A 27,606-nucleotide genomic window follows, 5' to 3' on the forward strand; every position below is an offset into this window, starting at 1 on the left:
CTATTTTATGACCATTTTATTTTTAAAATTTTTTATTTAATTGCCTTTTAAGGAAAAAGATACATAGATCACAAAAAAGATTATATTAAAAAATACAAGGTTCCCATATTCCCAACACCCCACCCCACCCCACTCCTCCCACATCAACAACCTCTTTCATCATTGTGGCACATTCATTGTATTTGGTGAATACATTTGGAGCACTGCTGCACTGTATGGATTATAGTTTACATTGTAGTTTACACTCTCCCTTGGTACATTCAGTGGGTTATGGCAGGATATATAATGTCCAGCATCTGTCCCTGCAATATTATTTAGGACAACTCTAAGTCTTGAAAATGCCCCCAATTCACATCTCTTCTTCCCTCTCCCATCTCTCAGCAACTACTGTGGTCACTACCTCCACATCAATGACACAATTTCTTCAATTGCTAGAGTCACGATAGTTCTATAGTAGAATACCAGGACGTCCACTTTAATCCACATTTTATTCCTCCATCCTGTGGACCCTGGGATGGTGTTTTCCACTCCACCTCTAAATCAACAGGGAGCTTAGATTCCAAATGGTTGATGGATGTGATACTCCTGCTTGCAGTTGTAGGCGCTCTTGGTTCCCTGGTGTGGTGGTTGACCATCTTCACCTCCCTGTTAGCTGACCTGGGTAAGTCCAATGAGCAGGACAGTAAGAGTGGCAACTCTGCTGATGCTCCGGGCCCAGCTGGCACATGGCCAGTCCAGAGATTCAAGTCTCCTGAGTATACACCAACCCCAGTGTCAACCACAGGTTCAATAAAAGTGACAGAAGAGGCATGTGTAGAAAGATCACATCTGAGTCCAACTCCATCACACTCAAGAACACAAATTACAAAGTAGGGCCCTCTGACAAGGCACTGAACTCCACAGCCATCTGCTGTGACTGTAGAACCTGAGTATCTCCATAGCCCTTAGGAGGATCAGTACATGGGGTTTTATCTACTTTGGCTGTCTCTTGGATCTTGCTGAGACGTGTGTAAGCATGACCTCTTTGATGACCTCCTGACTCGTTTTTGAAGACTCTTAGCCATAAAATGCATTTGTCTTTACCATTATCCCCCTTTTATTTAAGGTCTTTTTCTAGTTCTCTTACCTGCTAGTGATTGGTAGTAATTCCTTAGCACCAGAAGGCTCATCCCTGGGAGTCATGTCCATGCTGGGGGGAAGGTAATGCATTTACCTGCTGAGTTTTACTTAGAAAGTGGCCATATTTGAGCAACATGGAGGTTCTTAGGAGGTAACCCTTAGGCACCCTGGAGCTCTAGAACTAGTTGGGGGCTAACTGTTTAAAAAGGTAGTGTATCTGCTCCCAGGTTGGGGTAGGCTATTGAGCTATCTAAGATGGTGCCAGTGATCTCTGCTTCCTGGTACTCATGCCTTTGTGTTATCCCTTCTCCTGGAGTGTGGACTGGAACTGGACCAGGTGACTTGCTTCTAATGAATGGAATATGGTAAATGTGATGATATGTCACTTTTGAGATGAGAGTACAGAAAAAATAGTAGCTTGGGCACTCACTCGCTCTTGCTTTCTCACTGGCTCATTTGGAGGGAAGCCAGCCACTGTATGGAGAGTCCTGCCTGGAAGGAACTGAGAGAGGTGTTCAGCTAATAGCCAGGGAAGAACTGAGGCCCTCCAGCCAACAGCCCTGGAGGAACTGACTCCTGACATGTGAGTGAGTTGGACATGGATCCTCCTTCAGCTGAACCTTTGAATGTGACCATATTCCACACACCTTGGTTGCTGCCTTGTGAAACATGTTGGGCCAGAGGCATCCAGCTAAGCCGTACCCAGATTCCTGACCCACAGACAAAAATAAATGTTTGTTGTTTTAAATAGTTAATTTTGAGGTAATTTGTTACAGTGCAATAGATAACTTATATACAGGTCATACAATTATTAAGTAGCCCGACTGGACCAGAACTCAAGGGACCTGTGGTCCTTTACCTCTGTGTGGCAATGACTTTGTTTAGCTTATGCACAGTCCTTCTGTTCTTCTTTATTCATCTATTTGTTCTTCTTTGAAAGAAACTTTATTAACTAGAAATTGCCTCTTGCTGAACTAAGCATTTATTTTCCACCTGAGCACTTCCTTCAAGTCATATGAATTTAGTGTTGAAAGGAACCTAAAATTCATATAGTCCAAATAAGCCCACCCTGAAACTTTATAGATAACAAATTTAGGCCCAGTAAAATTAAGAGATGTGCCTAAAATTGCACAATTAGTGAAAGAATGGGCATTCAATTCTAGGTCTCCTAATGTCCAGGAGCTGTGAGTGGGTACAGACTAATAGCTCGGCATGGCTATAGCTCACCACCTCTTTCCAGGCTTGGAGTAGAATCAGTTTGATTCTTATTCATTTTAGCTGTATAAAAATACAGGGTTCTGGAAGGGAACAGCTAAAAGACAATGACCAGGATTATTTATTTTCTTTACTTTTAGACTTACCTCCCCTGAAAAAGGGGTCATCATCCTGTCTCCAACTGAGTGACTATGCATCTTCCAGTCCTTTAATCAGTTTCATATTGAGAGCCAACTCCAAGTGATCGGTTTCGGCATTTTGGATTGCCTAGTGAGAAGCATTTCCTGAGCTGGAGTGGAAGAGAGCTCTGATTAGTAATATCAGCCCTGAGAGAAGGTTGAGGGAGTTGTGGTGTGTTCCATGTAGTTAGCCACTGGGATTTCTGCAGAGTTTGGTCTGGTTCTTCCCTTGATGACCCACTCTCTTCCTTCAATGACCCATTCTTCCCACAAAGGCTGCCAAGGAAGGCTTACATTCAATGTTTCATTGGCCCTATTTTCTGGAAAACTTTTCTTCTCATTTGATGTGAGATTTAGCACATAAGTGGCATTGGTGGAATTTACCTTGTAACCAAGAGTGGTGTTAGAAGCAGAGCCAGTTCTCACATCCCCAAGCACTGGACACTTTTATGGCTTGGAGGCTTTCGTTTCTGGCTAGACCTAAAAGTCACATTGCCAGCAGACTGTCAGTCCATTAAGAAAGGGCAGGAAGGTACAACTTTACACATGCTATTCTGTTGTCCTTTGCAAAACATTCCATCTTCCCTAATCCCTGGGGGTCACAAGAATAAATTTACTAGTGAGTGTGAGTCCAGGAGTAAAAGGATAACAGGATAAAATATTGGTACTGTAGATCAAAAGCACAATTAACATGCACCCTGAAACCTGGGCAACAGTAGGAGCTGTGAGGTTGGGATGCAAATATATCCCCCATGAGTGGTAGTTTTGACACTTTGGTAATATTGTTTGCTTTTTTTTTTTTTTTGCAAATATGAGGGGTTTGTTTGAATTCAGGTAAGTGACTGGGAAAGGTTCATTTCCTTCTTGCCTTCTTCTGCCTGCTCCTTAATTTTGTTTTTTGCTATCGCCCATTCTATTCATCACCTATGTTATCTCTATTCCTTTTCAACACTGGGGTGTTGAAATAATTTTTACTTCCAAAAATATTTTTACTAGATGGTTACTTTTTAAGCATAGTAAGAGAACTCTAGGACTCCCTTTGCCATCTGGACATTTTCTGTCTTGGATTTCTGGAAAACACAATATCTTTCCCTTTGTGATGGAAAGTGGTAAGAACCTGAACACAACTGGATGCTCTGAGCTGTGTAACTTGGGTCAAGTCACTTTGGCTCTGTATACTTCATTCAAGTTCCCTACGTATAAATGAGAGCTAGAGCTAGAGAGAGAGGTGAGAGCGAGAGATTGAGACTGAGTGACAGAATGCCAACTGCAGTTTTCAGATTGATGTTCTGGAGCCACAGGATTATGAGGAGGGAGAAGCTAAATTAGTGACAATCTTCTGTACTTCTCTAACCAACCAACTCTGCGGTGACTAGTTTTCTATAGTAGCTTTCTGCAGTTGAGTTTATTTGAAGAATGGTTTTTACTTTTTAAACGTGAAAACGACTAGAATCGATGAGTCTCAGGCTCCTGTCGCCGCTAATATTTTGCAACCTACAAGTAATCAGATGTGTCCGGATAATGAGGGAGCCCAGTTAGAGCACAGTCTTTGTCAGACATCTCCATGTTTGAATCACAAGCACACCACACTGTGGGTCTTTGGGCAAGTTATTTAACCTCTTAAGGCTTAGGTCCTCTCCTTTCTAAAATGGAGATAATAGCTATACCCATCCAATTGTAGTGAGAACCAAACGATGTAATAGCAATGTTCAGCAAATTATAAATGCCAAATTAGTGTTACTATTATTAGTCTTAAGAAACATCTGAGTTATAGATAGTAGGCTCATTTTCCTTTATTACTTCCTTTATGTTTATTTCAGATATGCCTTCTTCTAGAAAATGAACTCTAAAGGTACTAAAATAGAATATCTAATATTTTGCTGCCCTTTTAACTTGGCTTTGTGGAGGAAATATGTATGATTTTAGAGTGTTTACTTAAAGGCATGTTGATTTCCAAATAAACTCTACCATACCATGGATGTCAATTTTGAAACAAAAAATTTCAGTTAGAAGTTAAAATTAAAAAAAAAAAAAAGAAAAAGAAAAGTTTCTGTAGATGACGCTTTGGTACCACGTTTCTCGTAAATTTTAAGCATCTATTATTCTCTGAGTCTTTGGATCTCAGTTTCTTGATCTGTGAAGTAAAGGACTGGACAAGATAATTTTGCCCATTCAACACTGATGAGTCAGTTTCTCTTCATATGTGACATTCTAATCTGTCTCATTTCTCCAGGTCTCTTGATCCTCAACTGCAAATTGAGAAGAGAATGTTTTTACTATCAGGTGTCCCTAATTCTGGCATTAGAGTTTTAGTTCTTTTTATGTTCCTACTAAATGTACTTACTCTATGGTTACATAATCATCCACACTGTATCACAATTTAATTTCTAAACATGTTTCTAGGTGCATGGTTGCTAGCCTGTCAACCAATGCCAGGCATTTGCTAGGTGTTTGGAGACGCAGTGGTGAAAAGACTGATTCCCTGCATCTAGGAACTCACAATCTAATGATGAGTCAGACATAAAACATAATAGTAAAGATAATAATAATATTAATTTTTACAGGCTGGATGAACACAGGGCTCCAGATGAGAGAGCAGGACTTGACTGGGAATTATAAATACTTTGGTATTTTTGGAGCATGAAATACTAAAAAAGGTTAGGTGGGATAGCTAAACAGGGGCTCACTAAGAACCTTTTATGTCATTTGGTAAAATAATATCTGGTCATATGTTGAGATTATTTTTTTATCTTTTTTTTTAAAGATACATAGATCTGTTGAGATTATTTAAACACAGTTGAAATGCCAAGGTTTTAATGAAATAGAAAGACAGTTTTAATATAAACTTCTAAAGCTCTTACAAAAATATGTTTGAAATTGAGTTTTTTGTATTTTTTCTTAAAAGAAATTAATTTAGGGAAACCAATTAAGAGTGTCTGGAAAAGAAGACCAATCCGTTTTATTTTAAAATACTCACTGCAGCATTTTCTCATGACAGCTGATCAGGGTTAGTGGTGTGGTTTTTTTTTTGTTTGTTTGTTTTGTTTTGTTATTCTCTTTTGGGGTTAGAGGTGATTTTTATTTTTAAGGTAAATGTAAGATAACACTCATATCATGTTGTTTTTTTTTTAATCCATTATGGTTTTTCATATTTTGTAAACGTAAAGATTTGATGTGACCTTGTTATTTAAAATTTCCCCAGTATTTTTCTGAGAGCTTTATGGCATTTAAAAAATCTACACAATTGATTACCTGGCATTTGATTTCTTCCTTTCCTTTGAATATATTTAAAAAACATGCTTTTCTTGAAATAATTGGGAAGATAAAGACAAAGAAAGCAAATATCCTCTAAGGAAACAAAACAATTGTCAACTATTTCAATTTTGCTTCAATTTTTGTAGAAAGAATACAGGACTCAGAAGTAGTGAATTCAAGGTTCTGCTATTTATCTACCTACCTACCTATAAATTTATTTATTTGCAATAATGGTATAAAATCATGTGTTACTGTTGTGGATCATGACTCTGGTTAATAGTACAAATATAAGAATGTTCTTTCATGAACTAGAGCAATTGTATGTCACTATTATAAGCTGTTACTGGTATATGGGAAAAATAGACCTAATACAAATTATGGACTATAGTTAAAAGTAGTATTTTAATATTCTTTCATCAATTGTAACAAAGTTACCACTCCAATGCTAAATGTCAATAATGGAGGGGTATAAGGGCGGGGTGTGGGATTTTTCTTTTCGGGGTAATAAATAAGTTCTGAAATTGTGGTGATGAATGCACAACTGTGATTATACTGAGAGCCATTGATTGTACACTTTGGATGGACTGTATGGCATGTGAATATATTTCTGTAAAAATACTTAATAAAAAAGCATGTTACTTCATTTGCTTTTCTAAAATTAAAGTTATGCATTCTTTTTGGCTTAAAAGAATAAAACAGTTCTAGAAGGCTTGTTTAAAAGCTAGATGTACTGCATGTCTTCCTTACTTTTCCCATTTCCTCAAGCAATCAGTTCCAACACTTTTAGCTTGATTCTATTTTTACCTACACATCTCCAAATAACATTCTTATGTTGTGACTTCTTGACTTAAAAAAAAAAGGTTTAGGCATTATCGATTGACATTCTCCAAGAGCAGATGAAGATTTGCTCCTTTTCATCACTGCCACCCACACAAAAATCCCACTACACATATACATACTTTCCAATCCCTGAATTCCTAATCAAGTTATATTTTATTTTAGATTAGATCAGTATTCAAGGGTTATATTATTATGAACATGTAAATGCTAGTCATAGCTCAGCCATATAGCACACTCTGATTACACAGACTTTGCTACATAATGTTTTGTTAAGGAGTTAATAATTGCTTCACTCCCTTCCCCCCCCCCCCCTTTTTTTTAGCTTAGTTTTCTTGACGTGATCACTAATTTTGACTTATTCCCTTGTTTTGGTGGCACACAGTCTTAAATAGATTTCTAAGACAAGACGTAAGGACTGTAAATTTTTTGTATCTTTCTTACCCAAGAATGAAGTTTAGCCTCAGGTTTGATTGATAGTTTAGCTGGGTATAAACTTCAATGTAGGAAATTACTTTCCATCTGAATTTTGAAGGCATTGCTCCATTGCCTTCTAGTTCCTGGTGTTGCATCCACTTGGCATGACTCTAACTATATGTTTTCTCTGTGCCTATACTCAAGAAGTGGAGCCCTGCTTGAGAAAGTAAGAGGATAAGTAAATTGATACCATTATAATTTATGACTACTATCTTCAAATGGATTCTTAATGTGAACTTATTCTTCTTTTCTTTCTTTTTTTTGAGGAACCAGGGGGCTGTGATTTGAACCTGGGACCTTGTTGTGAAAGCTGGCACTCAATCACTGAGCCACATCAGCTTCCCTGAGTTGGTTTTTGCTTGAGCCACATCCGCCCCCCACCCAAGCCATTCTTTCACAGATGAAGAAAGACTTTTTAAAACCACTCTACTTTCCTCAGACTTCTGAGACAGGAGATGACCTTGACTTTTACTCCTTAGGGAAAATAAAAGCCATCAGATGAGAATTCCTTTGTGTTCCAGAAACAAAACCTACAAACTGATCTATTTTGTACCCATCCTGTTCACCTTCTGACCAGCTGTTTCTCCTTTACTTAGATCTTGGAATCTATTCTGCTCACTCTATCAAGACCCTGTAATATCAATTCCTCCTCCTCTCTCTCTCTCTCTCTCTCTTTTTTTGGTATGCTTGGCTTGTATCGAACGGAGCTTCTTTCGGGTGGCTTTTAATGCTCAAAACTTATTCATTGAACCAATCATCCAACCTACCAGTCAACCAACTAATATACAAAAAGCAGCCCTCCCCTTACCCGCATGTGTGCTGCCTCCTCCTACTACACAACCTTTGCTTGTGTTACCCCTTTGAGAGCTACTCTTAGTGGCAGAGTGTGAAGTATCTGAAATCTAATTTATAAAGGAGACTGCCTGGGTTCAAATCATGATTCTACCACTTAGTTGTGTAACTTTGCACTAATCTTTACTCTTCATTTAATAAGTTTAGAAAAGGAACATATATTTATGAATCAGAGCAGTTAAGCTGTACATCTGCTCCTGGTTCTCCAGGAGGAGATAGCAGGGTTCTCTGCCTGACGAGGCAGGGTTTTGTGGACATTATGTGTCAGACAGCCCTTTGTAGACCTGAGTTCAATACCTGACTCCATTATTTGCTGTGTGACCTTAATCAAGTCACTTAACTTCTCAGAGTCCCAGTTTCCTTATCCATAAGTAAGAGGATACCACAGTCCGTAGCACAGGGTCAATTCTTGGTAAGTAGGCTATAAGTCTTAAAAATTCTATAAGAATTTCAATCTACTTTAAGCATATTAAATGATTAATGGCACCAAGGTTATTCATGGCTTAGTTTCCTAGAGCTGCCATAACAGACTACCCAAACTGGATAGGATAAAACAAGAGAAATTCACTGCCTCACAGTTCTGTAGGCTACATTCCCAAAATCAAGGTGTTGGCAGCGCCATGCTACTACTGAAGTCTCTCTGGAAAAATCTGTTCCATGCCTCTCTCCTGGCTTCTTGTGGCCGCAGGGGTTATAGACACATCTCTCTCTCTCTGTCTTTTTTTCTCTCGTCTCTGTGTCTCCTCTCCCATTCTTATCAGGACACCAATCATTTTGGATTAAGGGCTCGCTCTAATACAGCATAGCCTGCTTTAACTTCCCTAATTCCAGCTGTAATAATGACCCTTCTTTTAAATAAGGTCACATTCTGAGGTACTGGGGATCAGGAAACAACATATGTTTTTTGGAGGCGGACACAATTCAATCCATAACCCAAGGCTTGCTCCACATATAAGCTGGTAACCCTTACTTTGTAGCAGTGTTAGATGTGTCTCTGTTGTCTTTTCCCTCCTCCTCCTCTCCAAGAGTTAATAAATCTTTGTGCTTTTGGTTATAAAACAAAAGAGGGTCTGAATCAGAGTGAACTGGGAAAATAGAGTTCTAAGAGTACATTTGGTTCAAGAGTCTCCTCTTACCTGGTATTCAAGCCAAGTCAGTGGGTGGGCTGGCTTAGTGCATCCCAAGCAGAGGTTCATTTACCAGCTATCAGCTGGTGAGAGGCTGACCCTGATAACTCAGGAGAGCCCTCAGTCCTCAAGAAGACAGCTTTGTCCAGGACCAGCTGTTTTCAACCAATCACCATTCTAAGTTTTAGAGCCATCTTTACCTTCAGACGCCTTAAAAAAATTCTTCTGGAGAAGCCATTTCTTGAAAATGACATAGAAAATGCCTTCTCCCTCACCCCATTCAAGAAAACAAAACAAAATAACCCTTAGCTCAGAATAAAAAGTTTATGCCTCTTGCCCACTTTAGAGGCAGTTGATGGCCAATTTACTGTTGGGATGAGAGAGGAGGGCTCTGGGTTTGAACGTTTGGTGGAAGAATGAACTGCACCCAAGCAATGTCCATGGTGATTTCTGGAAGAGTTAGACACTGTATTCCTTCAAGCCCTCACCTCTCCCTCCTTTCAAAATTGTGGTTCTCACTGGAACTGTGACTTTTAGGGAATAGTCTGTGTATGCAAACAGAAAGGGACTTGCGTGTGCTTTGTGAGTGTTCAGGAGTGTACTGGGCTTGAACTTGACTTGTGTCTGTGTTTGAACTACGAGGGTGTGTGGGGAATGGGATTTGTATGTGTAAGTGCAGAGAAGTGGTAATGTGTGCAGGGCATGAGTGCGTAGAGAGTTTTGTGGGCACGCTGTGCATGCCGGTATGTGTTGTGCGTGAAATTGGCGAATGTCTGTGTTTGGAGAACTATGAGAACATGTACGGGGCACGCGATATGTACGTGTAAGGGCAGAAAAGTGGTGGTGTGTACGTGGTGTGAGGGTAAATGAGAAATTATGTGTGCCTTCAAAAACGTGCTGTGCTTGAACTTGGCGAGTGTCGGTGTTCGGAGAACAGGGTGGATACGAGTGGGGGACTGAACTCATACGTGTACGTGGTGTGTGTGTGCGCACGAGTGTGTGTGATCGCCAGAGGCCGCCCGCCCGCGCGTCCGCCCGCCGCGGCTCCCCGTGGGCCGGCCGGGCCAATGAGCTCGCTGCCGTAGGGGGGGCGGGCGGCGAGGGGACGCCGGAGCCCTGCGGATGGAGGCGCGGGCGGCGCGGCGCGCTCACTCGGCGCGAGCGTTGCCTGCGGGGGGCGGCGCAGCCACTGGCCCGGGACCGGGGGCGGCGTGCAGCGTGGGCTGCGCCCGGGGCTGGGATGCGCCGGGGGCTCCGTGGCGGCGGCGTTGGCGGCGGCGTCGGCGGCTGCGGGGGGACGAGCTAGAGCCGCTACGCGGGGAGCCAGACGCGCCGGGCCGGCGAGCGGAGGCGTTGGCGGCGGCGCCAGCAGAGCAGCGGCCGCAGCCTGAGCCCGAGCGCCGCGCGCCCACCATGGCCGCCCAGGGCGAGCCCGGCTATCTCGCGGCGCAGTCGGACCCGGGCTCTAACAGCGAGCGCAGCACCGACTCGCCCTTGCCCGGCTCGGAAGACGACCTGGTTGCCGGGGCGCCCCTGCACAGTCCCGAGTGGAGTGAGGAGCGCTTCCGCGTGGACAGGAAGAAACTTGAGGCCATGTTGCAAGGTAGGCATCTCCCCGCGCGTCCTTTGAGCCCCCATCTCCTTCCCGAACATCCCCGCCCAGAGCGCCCGCCGCTCCGGCCCCCTGTAGACTTGGCTCTCTAGTTTCCGCTCCAGCGGAGCGGAGGAGGAACTCGGAGGACACGCAGGGAGTAGAGACCCCGTGGGCTCTCCACCCTTCCTCGCCTCTCAGGTCTCCAGGCAGGGGGAGTCCTGTGCCAACTTGACCGGCTTCAGAAAAGCCTAAGGCCGAGTTTGTACAGGCGCGCCCAAGTTGCTTTCCAGACTTTGGGGATGCCAGCTTTAGCTTGGACACCTGGGCTGTGCCATTCGGACCCAGAGTGACCGCTCAGCGTGTGCGTGACTCTCTTCCCGCTCCCTAGCAGTCTCGAATTCTTGCTCTCTTTCTGGTTTACTCCCCCCTTGTCAGCATCCACTTCCTCCAGCTGAGGGGCCTTGTCTCGCTATTGGGAAACGCTCTGCAGATGTCAAGGCTTAAGACAGGAGCTTCCCCCGCCTCCCTGCGAAGAGGGGCCAGGACCGGGGGGAGCCGCCGAAGCGTGGGGATGGAGTCAGGGCAGGGCTGCTGTTACTGCAGTGTTCGAGGACAGTGTGTGTTCATCTCTTGACTGGCTTATAAAACATATCTTGAATTACACTCAGTTTACAAAAATCTTCCCGTACTATGGGTGTCTGATTTTGCGTTTCACAACTTGGGATTTTTTTTTTTTTTTTTAAACTCCTCAGTGTCACTGGGACTTTCCCAGGCAAAAACGCTTTAACCATCCCGGCCTGGAAACAAACTCCGGTTTATAATGTGAGGGATTGGACTCTTCAGAGTGAATGCTGAAATGTCCAAGGTCATTTTGACCTTCCTTAAAAATGTTATTTAGTAGCCTACCTATAGTCACCGATGTGGCTCATTTCCCTCATCCGCAGAGGGAATGGCTGTCAATCTTAAAATTCGCGTAGGGGACCAGGCACTAGTCTCACTAAGGGCGCTTGCTGAAGAATCATCCAGTAGCTTGTGTCCTTTTATCACTGCGTTGTAGTTATCCAAACTTTCTTTTGTGGCTTTATGTACAACTTATTTTGACTTTATCAATCAAAGCCCCGCAGTATGGGAGCGATTTAGCCCTCCGTGGAAATGCAGTGGCTTTTTAAAAACAATTAAGCGGGTTCTTTTAAGAGAGAACAACATGTTTTCCAAAACAATAACTTGGTAGAAACAAATAACAGGAGTGTTTGGCACTGGCTTTTGGATGTACTGTCAATTCGTCCCTGTTGTTGCTTATTTTATCGAGAAACATCCCTATTGTTTGTCATGTCTGTCTCTTGCATGCATGCATCCGCTCCTTTTTAAATATTATATACCTTTCTGGGAGAGTTACTTCTGTGCTAAATTGTTCAAATAAGAATATAGCAAGGTGCATTTGGAAATTAAAGCCCTAGTACCTAGTTGAATTTCAGTCACTCATTGTAGTCGTTTTATTTGTTCCATGACTTTTTACCTAGTTTCTTCTGATTATTAAGCAAAATATTAAATTTGTGTTAGGAAAATGTTGTTTTGAAAGTGTTTGGATTGAACTTGCAGAGCACATACCATCTTTTTCAACATCTTGCCAATTTGTATTCTGCATGAAGTTGGAGTGATATGAAAGATGGATCTCCTTGTAATACCACATCATCCTTACCTGTTTCTCTTTGCACATACAATTCACAATAGTGATGGTAGCTTCTGGGAAACCCATGTGCACATCTTGAGCTTTAGAAGTGGGATTATTTTTAATTAATAAAATGAAATATTGAGTGAGGCAATTTTTAAACTCTCTTTGGAGAGTTGATAATCCTGATATGCAGTGGTTCAAAATAGCTTTGCAATGATAACGTTTCTTTTACAGGAAGTCTTAACAGAGTTAACATGTCTTAACCAAGAATGAAAAATTCACTTTCCAACTCCAAATGTTCAAACAGAGTGCTTTGCTTAACTGTCCCAAATCACCTCCAAAAGAATTACCCTTTCCAAGAAGTAAACTTTGAACACATTTGACAATAGAACCCAGTTCACAGTGTACTTGGGCATTTTTTCATGCATGCTTCCCTGTGTAAAATTATGTAGGACCACCATGTTGGAAGGAATAAGACCAGTTTCCTGAAGCACCATAATCATGAGCCTCATTATTTTATACCAGTTGGTTAATAGCAAGTGTGGGAACTGGACTCAACTCTGATCTGGGTATCAAATCCCTGTGTGACCTTGGGAAAGTTCCTGGGTCTCTCTCTGCCTCAATTTGCTTATCTGTAAAAATGGCCCTGATATTAGTGCCTTTCTTTTAAGGTTTCGTGACAGTTGAGCAAGGTAATGTCTAAAAAGCAAAAATTTGCCACAGTGTTTGGTAAATGATAAGAGCTTAGTAACTATGGATTCAAATGATTTCCATTATGCGTACCACGGTTTCTGACGTATAGCATATACTTAATAAATATTTGGAGAAAAAAACGAATTTTGGATGATACCCAATTCAAAACATTTCATAGTTGCAGAGGAAATAAAACCCAAGGTAGGGAGTCTGGCAAATCAACATATTCTAAATTGTTAGATATTCTTGAGTTGAAAACTTTTCATTTGAATACTCCTAAGTAAATAAAGTCTGTATTTGCCTGGTTGGGTTTCTGATTTATTTTGAATTTGCATTTGGCATTTTTCTTTTTACAATTGCCTTTTAATCTGCGGAGGTTTCCAAGTTAAATCACAGTAATTAAGATGGTCTGCCTCTAAGTCTGCTGAGTGCAAATTGGTGATTATAATGCTTGGAATTTATTTCCAGAGAGATTGTCCTGGGGGCAAGTTAATCTTTAATAGTTTGTATTTTTGTTGGTAGAGAAATTCGTCTACGCAATGGACCAAAAATTCAGTGAGGTTAAAACATGGGCAGTAGGGTAGTGGTCAAAGAAATGTAATACCATTCATTCTGGAATGATCATTGAATACTAAAAGAATTGATACATCTGAAAACCACCAGGAAAAAAATTAGAGGAAAAATGACTAGTTTTTCTTTATTTATTTGTCTAATAACTACTTTGCAGCAACCATGCAAGGTATCTGATATTTTTTGCTGGAATCTAAATGAAGATTATCACTTTTAGTCAATACCTTTGTAAATGGGAATTTATTTTTAACTTCAGTTTAGGCTTTCAGTGGGTATCGTCAGCCTTGAAATGGATACCAAAGATACCAAGGACAGCAATGTTTTAATGATAAAAAAGTCTTTGAAAATTTCTGTATTTAATACCTTTACAATTTAGATTTCATACTTCGTGTAATATTATAGTGTTGCTTCATTTAAGTCAATTATATATGAGTTATGATATGTAAGGAGGGAGGAGAGTGGAATAGGCTGGAAAGGAGGGAAATAAGTGGATCAAAAGAGTCAGAGAGACAAACATAAGATTTGCATGTTAATAGCCGCCTTTTCACATTGAAGAACAAATATATGCCGTAAAATTAAAAATTCCTACATAAAATTTAGATGCATCAGCATTTTCAAAATTCTGAGTCCCTTGTTTTTCAGCAGAGAAAGTTCTGAGTTGCAAGAGGGGAAGTGGCCAACTTTAATGAACTGAGATTGACATCTTGTGGGCTTTTGGGATATTGCTTCTAAAGACTTGAACGACTATGTTGCATTTTTACAGTGACAGGCAGAATTGGGATCACCTACTGCTGCTTGGCTTGTTTGAATAGCAGAACTAGCTACTAAAACAGAGGTTATCACACACTGATTAAAAGTAAGAACAGTTATGTTATCTTTTTAATATCAGCAAACTTTAATGAAGACTGTCTTATAATATGATGCCTAGATAATACTTCCTTAGTTTTTTTTTTTTTTGTGGGAACAGGAAGAAATATGAAGCAAAAATATGTGAAAGTGGAGTGGGGTACTGGAAGAGAAGTTAAAAGGTGAAACTAACAGTTTTCTAGCCAACACTTGTGCAAATCTAATAAACAAGAATGATTCAAATAATTAGATGAAGCTTAGTAGTTTGGAGTTTGGGGCTCTAGGCCAGATCTAGGTTTGAATCTTGGTGTTAAATTTTAATAGAAAGCCTGGGAAAATTCATCGCCTTTAGTCTTCTCTCTAAAAGGAATGTAGTGGCTACATTCTGGAGTTAAGAGAAAAATATGTATCAAGGTGCCAGCCACACAGAAAATGCCAGATCCATTAATAATAATATTCATTATATAATGTATAAAGTGTACATTCCTATATTGAAAGTGAAAATCAAGTATATTGGAAAATGAAAGATCTTATGGTTAATGGGCATTCACAGCAATCTAAATATTGTCATTGGATTTTCTTGTAGCTGGCAGTATGTCAAGTGAATTAGCCCCCTATAAAAGGGGGTGAGTACACTCTCACTAGAGCTCTATCTATTAGACATGAGTGTGGAATTCCAAATTTTGCTCCGGATGAGAGCGCTTTTTTACCCTCTCTAGTTAGAATTGTCATTGCTTTGAGTACTTTTTATTCTTTGAGTGATTCTGAGCAAATTATTCCTAATGTTTTTACTGAAGACTGTCAGTAATATCAATTAAGCTCCCTTTTATTTATATATTGCTCTAAACTTGAGGCATTCTTGGTACATAGAAAGAAGCTTTTTCAAAGAAACTGCTGTGTCTTTGTTCACATGTTCACCTGTTAAACAAGGATAACAATAGCCTCACCTGATGGGGTCCTTGTGTGCTCTGAATGAGACGATGCCTAGCCCAGTGCCAGGCACAAGGAACATTGTCTCATGTGGCGGGTAAAGATTTCAAAACACTAGAAAGCAGGTGCTTGGTAGGATTATTGGTTGTTGTTAAACTCTTAATTTTGGGCGGAGTGGGGGATTTAGATTTTAGTGAAGGACTTCCTCAAATCAGAAAGTTTAAGAGCGCTGTAGTCAAGTCAGAGAGCAGAACTGAAGATTAAAATAGCTTTCTAGGTTAAATAAATAAATGCGTTAGAGGTTGGGTAGCTTGGCTGTGCAGAGCTGGACTTTGCCATTGGACTGGCCAGGATTTGGGTCCTAACTTCCCCTTTTACAGAGCTGTGAGGATGAAATGAGATGGGCATTAAATGCCTGTTAAAACTCACAGACTGGTAAGTACTCTGAGTTAATGCACGCTCTTTCATTTTGGTGTTTTCTCTGTGAAAACCTGTGGTGTTTTGGGTAAGTAGATCCTTGGTAAATTATAAGAAAATTAAAACATAACTAGGGAGGTTTGTCATATCGATAACTTTAACAGACAGAAATGTATTTGTTTGTACTAACAGAAAGCCAACACAGTGGCTTAAACCAGTCAGGGGCTTCTCTTCCTCACCTAACAAAAAGCCTGGGGGCTAAGAGGTTCAGTCCCAAATAGCTGCTTAAGGGCATCGTCCAGGAGCCAAGAGTTTTCTCATCTCCCCTCTCTCATCCTCAGCCTGTGGCTTTGGCTTCATTGATGGATTCAAGGTTTGCCATTTAATGTGACATCCATGTATATTTCTTTGGCCTCTCTTTGGTACCAGAGACTCTGGGAATGTGTCTTCTTTTCCAGACCTCTTTAGGGGAAGGCAAAGAAGAAGTGGGTTGGAATAAATGCTGAGTGATTCAACTATAGTTTCCCTATAATGGACAAAGCAGAGAGGGTATTGTGACCCAAAATTCCAGGTTGTGACTGAAGCAAAAGCTTACCTGTATCAGACTTTGACCTGCATTGATCATCCTTAGAAAGTTGGATTATTTGGCAATGTTATATATACTTGGAATTTCTTTTTCTGCACAATCTAGGAATAACCCTAACCCCCCAAAAAGAAACGCCTTGATCACTTAAAGCTATTTTCTCCTTTTAGAAACAGGATCTAGGATCACTAAGTACTGTTAATTATCTTTTTCCTCTGTGAGTTTCTCAATATCAGGTGTATTTTCATTGAAAATTATGGGACATAAAACATGTACATGCTTTACCATTTATTTCTCTAAGATATTCATATTCTTTCTCCCTTCCCTCTTCCACACCCCATCACCCCATCTCACATATCTTTTAGAAATGACAGGTTCAGTGTAGTTCTTGTTTCTGTCTTTTACTGGGCCGGTCATTCAGGTATAATGTGGTCAGCAAAGCTGAAACTTGTCCATTTTGGAGAACAGTTGATAGATTAATTATCAAGTTGGTATCATGTTTTGCTATTTTCAAATTGTCCACAATGAGCTAATACAGTGTCCATTTGGCTCATCCATAGTTCATTCAATTTATTTTAAAATGTACTTCTTAACTTAAAAAATGCATGACCATATCTTTTCCTTTATGTAAAACTCTTAATAAATTACCAGGGGATAAGGCACAAGTTTAATACTAATTTATAATACCTTTTGCAGGAGATGATTTTGGCAAGAAACCCTTGCTGTTATGCTACAAAGCTACCACATTTGGTATTTAATCCTTGTTACTGGCATTTAGGAAGATATCCATCAATAGAAACATTCTGTGGATATTATGCATTTATAAATTCTTTTCCAACTTAAGTTACTGATTGTAGGTGAAGAAAGCACTTACAATTTTAAAGAATATATTAAACCCCTTTCCCAATTTTGATGCTGACATGTAAAATGATAATGCTTGCTTTCTAGCTATGAAGTAACTTCTTTGTTACAGTGAATAAGGTAAATCACATTAGTCTGCATATTGAGTTGATTTGGAGCTTAACCACATCTCTTATATAGGGTGGTGCTGAAACATAGGATTTGCTGTTTTGTTTTTTTTTTCTTGATTATAAAAGTAATAAAAACTTACTATGGAGTACACAAAGTGCACGCAGGTATAAAAGAGAAAAAACAAAAACAAAAATCATCCCTAAATCCAAAATTCAGCTATAAACACTGATAACATTTTGGGAATTTTTTTCTGGGACTTAAAAAAATATTTTCACAAAAAATTTATTTTTACCACACATGTTTATTGAGCTCTAGTGTACAGTGTTAGGCTTTGGAGATGCAGACAAAAACAAAATAAATAACCCTTGTATGACTTGTATTCTAAATTGGAATCGTACCTCCCCTCCCACGTTTTTCATTTAACACTATTTTTGTGAGTATTTTTCCATTTCATTAAAAATTCTTGAAGAATGGGAAGCGGACTTGGCCCAGTGGATAGGGTGTCCGCCTACCACATGGGAGGTCCGCGGTTCAAATGCCGGACCTCCTTGACCCGTGTGGAGCTGGCCCATGCGCAGTGCTGATGCATGGAAGGGGTGCGCTGCCACGCAGGGTGTCCCCCGTGTAGGGGAGCCCCATGTGCAAGAAGTGCACCCAGTAAGGAGAGCCGCCCAGCCCGAAAGAAAGTGCAGTCTGCCCAAGAATGGCACTGCACACACGGAGAGCTGACACAGCAAGATGACGCAACAAAAAGAAACACAGATTCCTGGTGCCGCTGATAAGGATAGAAGCAGTCACAGAAGAACACACAGTGAATGGACACAGAGAGCAGACAACTTGGGGGAGGAGGGCAGGAAGGGGAAAGAAATAAAAAATAAATCTTAAAAAAAAATTCTTGAGGAACATGGTTTTAAATGGCAATATAATATTCCTCTGATGTATTTGTTTAAACATACTAGTGCTTTAGAAAATTTTTAGGTGGACAGGCAGTGGAAAGAGTCCAATATTTGTATTCATTTTGCCCTGGAGTCAGATCCTGGTTTTATCATTTATTAGCTGTGTAGCCTGGGACAAGTTAATAACTTCCTTGAGCCTCAATCTCTTCTGAAACGGGAATCGAAGTTTTCCCCATTTGTCTTTCAGTCTGTGAGGTTTAGAAAGTAAGGCATCTACCAGTGGCAGGTGCAGAGTAGGTACTCAAGAAATGGCAAATAAGAAAGTTAATGCTATCCCAAACGACTTGGCTGAAAAACCTTTTATACATCCTTGATTATTCTAAGAGGAAAATTCTTATTAATGAAATTTTGGGGGCAAAGGGTATGGACGTTGTAAAGCTCTTCATAAATTTTGCAAAAATATTTTCTGGAATGGTTCACAAATAATGCAGAAGAGATGACAGATTTGCAGTATATCTGTCCCTTATACCTGTGATCCCCACAACATGGCTTGTCTGTTCTGGTGATCGTGAGAAATTTAGAAGTAATAAAATTATCAGTCTAGGGTTACAGTTCTGTTTTGCCTGTTTCACAGAAGATTTTAAAATAATGTTTACCTGGTTAGTGTGTCTATGTATCAGAGTATCTTAAAATTTGTGTGCATAAAGGCCCCTGGAAAGTTTGTTTAAGAAAGCAAACTCTGGGCCTCTCTCAGAGATTCTGACTATAGGTTTGAGAGTGTTGGGGTGGAAGTGGTAGGAATCTGCATTTTGGAAAGAATCTTATGTGTGTCTAATGTAGATGATTCTGGGACCACACTTTGAGAAACATTGCTAGGTATTTAGATGGTGGCCATATAATTAAAGTTAAGGAGATTCAGAACTTTTCTTTCTTTGAAACCCTTTACCCTTGAAGTTAGTACTTTTGCCATGTTATTAAACCATCTTGAAACATTTTAGTCTAGGAGTGTAATTTATAACTGGCCCGTTGTTTCTTGTGGCTTGTTGTGAGGGACTTTTGGGGAAGAGCATAAACCCATATAGTTCTGTAGAGGGAATATGCTTTCTTTATTACTGCATGGTATACACAGACTACATTTAATTTTCCTACAGATTCCCATTAAGTTAGGTATTTTAGATACCTATTTAATATATTACAAAATGATTTAAAGGCATATTTTCCTTTTTATTATAGAAACTGTGTAAAGACAATTTTAAAGGAACTTTTCAAAACAAAAATAATCATCAGTAATCCCACCATCTTAACACCTATTTTCATTTTCTACTTTGCAATATAGTCCTTTACTCTTTGCATAGTTTTATTAATTGCTATTGTAGTATTAACTACTGTTTTGTATTCTTAGCATTTGCATCTATTACATATTTTTGTATTTCTTAGCAGTTTTTAGAATTTAGAATTTTATGACTGTATAACAGTACTTTTGGTTGCAAGATAGTTTTTTTTTAACAGTCATAGACCACCTTATACTGAAAATGATTGGGTATTTTTTTCTCATTTGGAATTATACCTGATGATAAAATTTTGAGGAATATAGTTATCGAAGAGTGATGATTTTGAATGTAATAGCCAACTTTTATTGAGTACTAATTATATGAGGCACCATTCTTGTATAACTGCCTACTCAGTCATCTTAGTCACTCAGCAACAATTCTGTGAGATACAGATGCTGTTAGGATCCTCATTTTACAGATGAAAAAACTAGTCTCTAAACTTGGAACCTTGGTTTCTTTTGTAATTCTATAAGTGGCTCTAGACATATTTTTCTCTTAGGTGGTTACAGAGTGTGAACTTCTCTGTATTGTGGAGGCATATCACATCTGAGCCTAGAAAGATAAACTGCCATCTGGAATGGGTTACAGTGCTCCTGGAGTTCCTGCAAAGTGCAGAGGAATGCATGGGGCACAGAGGTGGTGCCTAGCAGACATGGGGTAGAATTCTTAGAGTGCAGAGGTTTCAAAGCTCTGCCTTTTACTAGCCTTGGTTATGTTTTCTGTTTCCTTCTCTGTAAAACAAGAATAATAATACCTCTCCTGGGGTTATTGTGAAGATTACATGGTAATGTTTATAATGATAAAGCATGCCTGGTTCACAGTTGGTACCCTGTAAATTTATCTATTTTTCTCCATCTCCTAGGCGAGTGCTATGAAAACAGTCCAGCTGCGTTTTGTATAAATAATCCATGATGGACCTGTCCCACTTTGGGCTGGTGGACTTGGAGACCTCATGTAGTGGAACTTTAAGCTAGGGCACTGCTTGGCCTGAACAAATATGAAACTGTTCTGCATTATTTACTGAGTACTTCTCCATAGGCAAGAGGGTCTTTCTTCACCCTCATTCTTAGGTGGTATTTAGAATGTTGTACTATTAGTGGTAATAATGGTATTAATACATTAGTGTGGAGTTTTGACTGAGGCTATGTAAACCTTAATTCATGCCAAGTAAGGCTGATACTGAAAAATTTTCATTTGCATCTATCTGGATTAGTTTTAGATACTAAAATTTGTCAAGGTTCATGTAGCTTTTCAATTTGTTTAGTTACAGATACGGGGTTATAGTGTTTTTTCAATAATATATCTCCAGATATTGTTTAAATATGGTTTTAAAGCATCTCAGATTAAGGGATAATCCACTTTAAAAAGTGGTCTTGTATGTTAGTTTGTTTCTTGCCTTAGGGTGGTCTTTGAGCTATTTTGTATATGTGCTGCCCAAGCAAGGTTTTTTTTACAAGATTGAACTGGAATCTTGTACATGGGAAGTGACTCTCAACCACTAAGCTACATCCACTCCCCCCCATAAAGGAAATATACATTTAAAATTTAATTTAATTTGAATTTTTAAGGAGGTACTAGGGATTGAATGCAGGACCTCATACATGCTGTATTAGTCGGGCCAAAGGAGTGCTGATACAAAGTACCAGTAATCTGTTGGCTTTTATAAAGGGTATTTATTTGTAGTAAAATCTTACAGTTACAAGGCCCTGAAGAGTCCAACTAAAGGCTGCTTTCTCACCAAAGTTAGTTGCCATGTGTTGAAGCAAGTTGGTAGGCAATCTCTGCCTGTTCTCTGCTTCCTTCTTCCTCTTTTTTTAAAAAATGTTTTTAAAATTTATTGAAGTATATCACTCATACATAAACATACATAAACAATAAGTGTATAGTAAAAGTTGTAAATTTACAAAACAGTCATGCATAACATCATACAGGGGTCCCATTCATCAACCCACCATCAGGACCTTGCATTATTTGAAGACATTTGTTACAAATTATGAAAGAATACTGTCAAAATCTCACTGCTAACTACAGTCCTTATCTTACATTTGGTGTATTTTTTCCCCAACCCACTTCTGATCTCAACCGTAGACTGGCATAGGGCTCATCTCTCTGGGCTTCCTACATCAGTCTGGTGTAGGGCTAGTTTCTTTCCAGGCTTTCTCAGCTGCTCACCTACAAAATATCAGGCAAATGGCTCATTTCTCCCTGGGGCTCCAGGATTAAAACTGACAAAGTTCTCTCTCTCTTCTTGTGTCTTCTTGAGTGAGTGCCTGTTTATATCAGCCCACCAAGGGGGCAGGGATGTAACCTGGGTCATGCCTTACTGACATGGTCGAATCAAAGGCCCTAAATTGATTTAATAAAGCAAACTTAAAACCTTTGAATTTAATACAGTCACAGGGTATCACACCCAGAGGAACAGACTTTACAAACATAATCTTTCTCTTTTTCTTTGGAATTCATAAATAATATCAAATTGCACACATGCCAGGTAGGTGCTCAACCACTGAACTACACCTGCTCCACTAGCTAGTACTCTTTGAACTATACTAAAGTTAGAGAGAGATAAGTCACTTCCTTCTCAGCCGAGTGGGTGACCAGGAGTCAGGTGACTTGAGTTCATGGCCCATCTTTGCATTTGATATTGTCACCTTGGACAAGTCACTTGACCTCTCAAGGTTTTGGATCAGATGTCCCTTAAGATCCTTTTTAGTTTCAGGATCCACACCAAATGGAGAAGATCTGGAGTGACAGCCAGAAAGAATATAGCTTGCACTGCTTTCTGACTTTCTGACAGTCAGATTTGCAGTGCCATGAGTTCTCTGGGCCAAACATAATTAAAAGTAAGGGTTTCTACAGTAATTGAGTAGGAATTATAGGGTAAACAATACCTGAGACTTGGTGTTGACATACTGTATTAGATGGACAAGAAGATTGTATGCTTCTCTGAGTAACATCTTTTGTCACATTTTCTTTTTGCTCTGCCATGGTGTCTAATTATCAAGCTTCATGTGCTAGAGAAACTTAGCAGTGAAATGTCATAATGATTATTAGACTAAAATCCCAGTTAAAAAGAAAGCCATCTATATGTCCAAATTCCACGTATTTGCAGAATTGTTTTAAGAATTGCTTGCTGTTGGTAATTCAGAACTAATGTAGTGTTTCTCTTATCTTGCACAAAAGACCACTAAAGCTTGTGTTGTCTATGTCCAGAGTTGGTCCTTTAATTAGATTCTGAGCTTTTGGTTAAATGTACCATTCAAAGCAAAGGCTGTATTTTGGCAATATTTTATTATCTTGCTTCATTATATTGGTCTAATAAAAAGAAAATAAAAATATATGTTTGGCTTCAATGCTGCAGGAGGAATTGTGTGCAGTAATGTTTATTTAAATCCATGGGGAGTTTTTTTAATTAAAGATTTTTCTATGGGAATTGCAAATTTAAAATTTGTATAAATCTACAGAATTTTGATCTTTTTCAGTTTAGTAAAACATTGGAGCTCACATTGTTACTGAAATGGAAAGATCACCTTTAAAATATATTTGGTACATGGAAAAATTAATGTTTTTACACAGTAGTACTGAATAACTAGAAGAAGTAATCATGAAAAAAATTGCCTTTAAAATTTCAACTAAAAGAATCACATATCTAGGAATAAATCTATCCAGGATGTAAAGGACTTATACACAGAAAACTACAAAAATTTGCTAAAAGAAATTAAAGAAGACTTAAATAAATGGAAAGGTAGTCCACGTTCATGGATTGGAAGACTAAATATCATTAAAATGACAATTCTATCCAAAGCAATTTCTAGATTCAATGCAATCCTAATAAAAATTCCAACAGCCTTCTTTGCAGAAGTGGAAAAGCCAACCATCAAATTTACAGAGAAGGTTAAGGAGTCCCAAATAGCTAAAGCCACCTTGAAAAAGAATAATAAAGTTTGTGTAGGGCTAGTTGGTGTACTTCTTCATCTTAGAACTTATTACAAAGCCACAGCAATCAAAACAGCATGGTATTAGCACAAAAAGAGACATATAGACCAATGGAATAGAATTGAGAGATCAGAAATCAACCCTCACCTTTGTGGCCACCTAACTTTTCACAGTGACCGCTCAATTGGGAAAGAATAGTCTCTCCAACAAATGGTCCTAGGAAAACTGGCTATCCATCAGCAGAAAAAGAAGGAGGAACCCCACCTCAAAAGTCACCTTGAAATGGATCAGAGACCTATGTGTAAGAACCAGAATTATAAAACTCCTAGAAGAAAATATATGAAAGCATCTTGAGGATCTCGTGATAGGTAGTGGTTTTTTAGACTTTACACCCAAAGCACAAGCAATGAAAAAAAAGATGACTTCATCAAAATTAAAAACTTTTATGAAAGTAAAATGACAATTTAATGGGAGAAAATATTTGAAAACCACATATCCAATAAAGGTTAATATGGGTTAATATGCAGAATATATAAAGAAATTCTACAACAACAAAAGACAAATGACCTAATTAGAGAATGGGCAAAACCACTCAATCAGAGAAGTTATTTGGGAATCACATATATGATAAGGGTTTAATATCCATGATATATAAAGAGATGTTACAACTCAACAATAAAAAGATGAACGACCCGATTAAAAATAGGCAAAAGACTTCAACAGACATTTGTCCAAAGAAGAAATTCAAATGGCAAGAAAACACATGAGAAAATGTTCAACAACACTAATGATTAGGGAAACGCAAACCGAAACTATAGTGAGATATCATCTCAACATGTCAGAATGGCCACTATTAAAAAGACAGCTCAGCGTGCATCTTGGCTCTCTGTGGGCTGGTTGGGCAACGCACTCTCCTCAGATCCCTGTGGTAGAGCCTGGTGCCACCACCGCTGCCCCGTGATGGCCACCATTGCACCCTGCCCTGCAGCTGCTGCCACTTCCTGTGTTGCTTTCTCCTCGGGACTGGCTGTATGATTATGCCACAATCTTCAATGAATAAACATATTCCTCAGTTCTGTGGTATTCTTGATCACACATTTATGGAATTTCTGAAGGGCAGTGGAGATGCCTGCCAGGCACAGCACAGCCTCTATGCAGACAAGTTAACTGTAGAAACTCATTACTGCTTCACCAAGAAACCCCCCTAAGAGTGGTTAACCTGGGCTCAGAAGTGTTGAATTGAAATCTGCAGAGTATTTTACAAGAGCTCTGACTTGGACAGAGTAAACCTCAGTGCACTTCTTTATATTGCCTCAGTATTACTGGATTGAAGGATCGCTCCTTCTTGTTACCTTCATTTCCTTTCCCATTACTCCCAACTTCATATGCAAAGCACTGAGAATTTCAAGTGGAGTATCTTGAAATAGACTTCAGTTTCTTCACATCATTTCTCTATTCATTTTATAAATTCTTTAATACCCTATCGAGTGTTTTATAACTAAATTAAAATAGCTCAAGTGAACCGAACCACTCCTGTGGAAGTCACATACAAGAAAATGAGATTTCTTATCACACACAATCCAACCAATGTAACCTCAAGCAAATTTGTAGAGGAATTTAAGAAGTATGAAGTTACCGCAATAGTAAGAGTATGTGGGGAAACGGACTTAGCCCAGTGGTTAGGGCGTCCGTCTACCACATGGGAGGTCCGCAGTTCAAAAACCCTGGGCCTCCTTGACCCGTGTGGAGCTGGCCCATGTGCAGTGCTGATGCGCGCAAGGAGTGCCGTGCCATGCAGGGGTGTCCCCTGCATAGATCTCCAGGCGCAAGGAGTGTGCCCCATGAAGAGAACTGCCCAGTGCGAAAGAAAGTGCAGCCTGCCCAAGAATGGCACCGCACACACGGAGAACTGACACAAGATGACACAACAAAAAGAAACACAGATTTCCGGTGCCGCTGATAAGGATAGTAGTGGTCACAGAAGAACACACAGCGAATGGACACAGAGAGCAGACAACTGTGGGAAGGGGAGAGAAATAAATAAAAAATAAATCTTTAAAAAAAAAGAGTATGTCAAGCAACTTAAGACACAACTCCTGCAGAAAAAGAAGGCATCCATGTTCTTGATTGGCCTTTCGATGATGGTGCACCACCATCCAACCAGACTGTTGATGACTGGTTAAGTCTTGTAAAATTAAGTTTTGTGAAGAACCTGGTTGCTGCATTGCTGTTCATTGCATTACAGGGCACGGGAGAGCTCCAGTGCTTGTTGCCTTGGCATTGATTGAAGGTGGAATGAAATATGAAGATGCAGTACAGTTCATGAGACAAAATCAGCATGGAACTTATATTTCTTATTTTGTAGTTTTTTACATTTAATTTTCTTTTTTTCTTTTTTCTGTTTGGCATGGAGCTTTTAACAGTAGACAACTTTTGTATTTGGAGAAGTATCGTCCTAAAATGTGACTACGCTTCAAAGACTCCAGTGGTCACAGAAACAACTGTTGTGTTCAATAAAATTGGGGTGTGTGATGCTATTGCCTTGGAATTGGAACTTGTGAGAGGACCTAATTTGTTGAATGTGTTAGTTAACATGTTGATGAGTACATCTAGGGAAGCTTCCATAGGAGTATTGAAAAGCAGTTTTGCCATGCTACAGGTTTGACAGAATGGCATCCTCTGTGGTAGTTGTAGTCAGCCTATTTGGATTCTTACAGCGTAGCATTTAAAATGGGCTCATCATTTGTACCAATTGGCCTTTCCTGAAATCATGCAGTATTGAGTTATAAGCCGTCTTTAAATCTGTTCCCATGCCAGGATCTTATCAATATATAAGAAATTTTGAGAAATTGGGTGCCAAAATACCCAGTACAATACTTGTATATTTTTAGTAGCATACGGAACTTAAAATCCCAGGAACTATGGACACACTATGTGGTTTATTCCTTCATTCATTTCGAACATTGAAAGTAGGACCTATATGGTTATTTGTTCACTTTATGTTTACATCTCCCACATTCATACCAGTGTACATCAGGTTTGCACAACCATTGAATTTCGTTGGGATTTTTACTGAGTCTTACAGTGATTATTTAATGTCTATAAAATCTCATTTTGTGACTTTAGAGAAAACCTCCGTTTTGAAAATCTGCATTGTACAGAAGCACACATGTCTTTAATGTCTTCCAGATTTAAAAAAACCTTACAGTTAATTTAGTGTTTGCACTTCGGGGTGCAACTTAAGTGGGACAGCCTGAAAAATGAATGGGAGAGGATTGTTAAATATTTTCAGTAAAAGTTGCTTTCATCTTGTGCAGAACATGTAGAATATGCTCTTTAATTTAGTAAATATATTTTTAAAAGGTGATGCTTTGTTAAGGTAGCTACAATAAATCTTAATCATGAAATTTCTGAAATTCTTGTAATTTTTCCATATCTATTGGAAGTTGTTTAGCAGCTCTTTTGTTTGAAGTATGCTTTTTCCTCCTTCTTTTCCCAGCCTCTTGCAAAAAAAAAAAAAAAGGTTTCTGCTAATGAATTCAGCAGACATCTAATATTATATATGCCTTTTGAGCATATGCAATATTCTCAAAATTTGAACATAGTATTTGGGTACTTGATAATTTCTTTTGTTATGTAATTGATAAAATGGTGATGTGTGTTACTAGTTCAACCATATATTTATACTGTCTGGGAATGTGTGGTTATAGTTCTGTGGGAGAAATCATTTGTCTCTGTTGGCCAGCTTGTAAAAACCTAGTGCAAGAGCTTAAACACTAAATAAATAATGAAATGAAAAAAAAAAAATCGAGGGAACTGCAAATGTTGGAAAGGATGTGGAGAGATAGGTACACTTATTCACTGTTGGTGGGAATGCAGACTGGTACAGCCACTGTGGAGGGCTGTTTGGCAGTTCCTAAAGAGTTGAATATAGATTTGCTATGTGACCCTGCAATACCACTACTGGGTATATACCTAGAATAACTGAGAGTAGTGACATGAACAGACATCTGCATACTGATTTTCATACCGGCATTATTCATGATTGCCAAAAGTCGGAAACAAAGCAGGTGACCATCAACCAATGAATGAATAAACAAACTGT

At 39.3% G+C, this 27,606-nt stretch overlaps 1 protein-coding gene and 1 pseudogene across 1 annotated transcript in view; both read left to right on the forward strand.

The window, feature by feature from the left end:
- The first annotated feature begins 10,334 nt into the window (after positions 1-10,334).
- Positions 10,335-27,606, forward strand: part of BICC1 (BicC family RNA binding protein 1) — a 317,919-nt gene continuing 300,647 nt past the window's right edge. The window contains exon 1 of the mRNA XM_004473203.4: positions 10,335-10,664. Within this exon, the coding sequence (XP_004473260.2) occupies positions 10,475-10,664 (190 nt within the window). The 5' untranslated portion in view covers positions 10,335-10,474. The remainder of the gene's footprint in view (positions 10,665-27,606) is intronic.
- On the forward strand, positions 24,345-26,018 carry LOC131278737 (protein tyrosine phosphatase type IVA 1-like; annotated as a pseudogene).

The sequence above is a fragment of the Dasypus novemcinctus genome, chromosome 6 (genome assembly GCF_030445035.2).
Source record: "Dasypus novemcinctus isolate mDasNov1 chromosome 6, mDasNov1.1.hap2, whole genome shotgun sequence".
Lineage (NCBI taxonomy): Eukaryota > Metazoa > Chordata > Mammalia > Cingulata > Dasypodidae > Dasypus > Dasypus novemcinctus.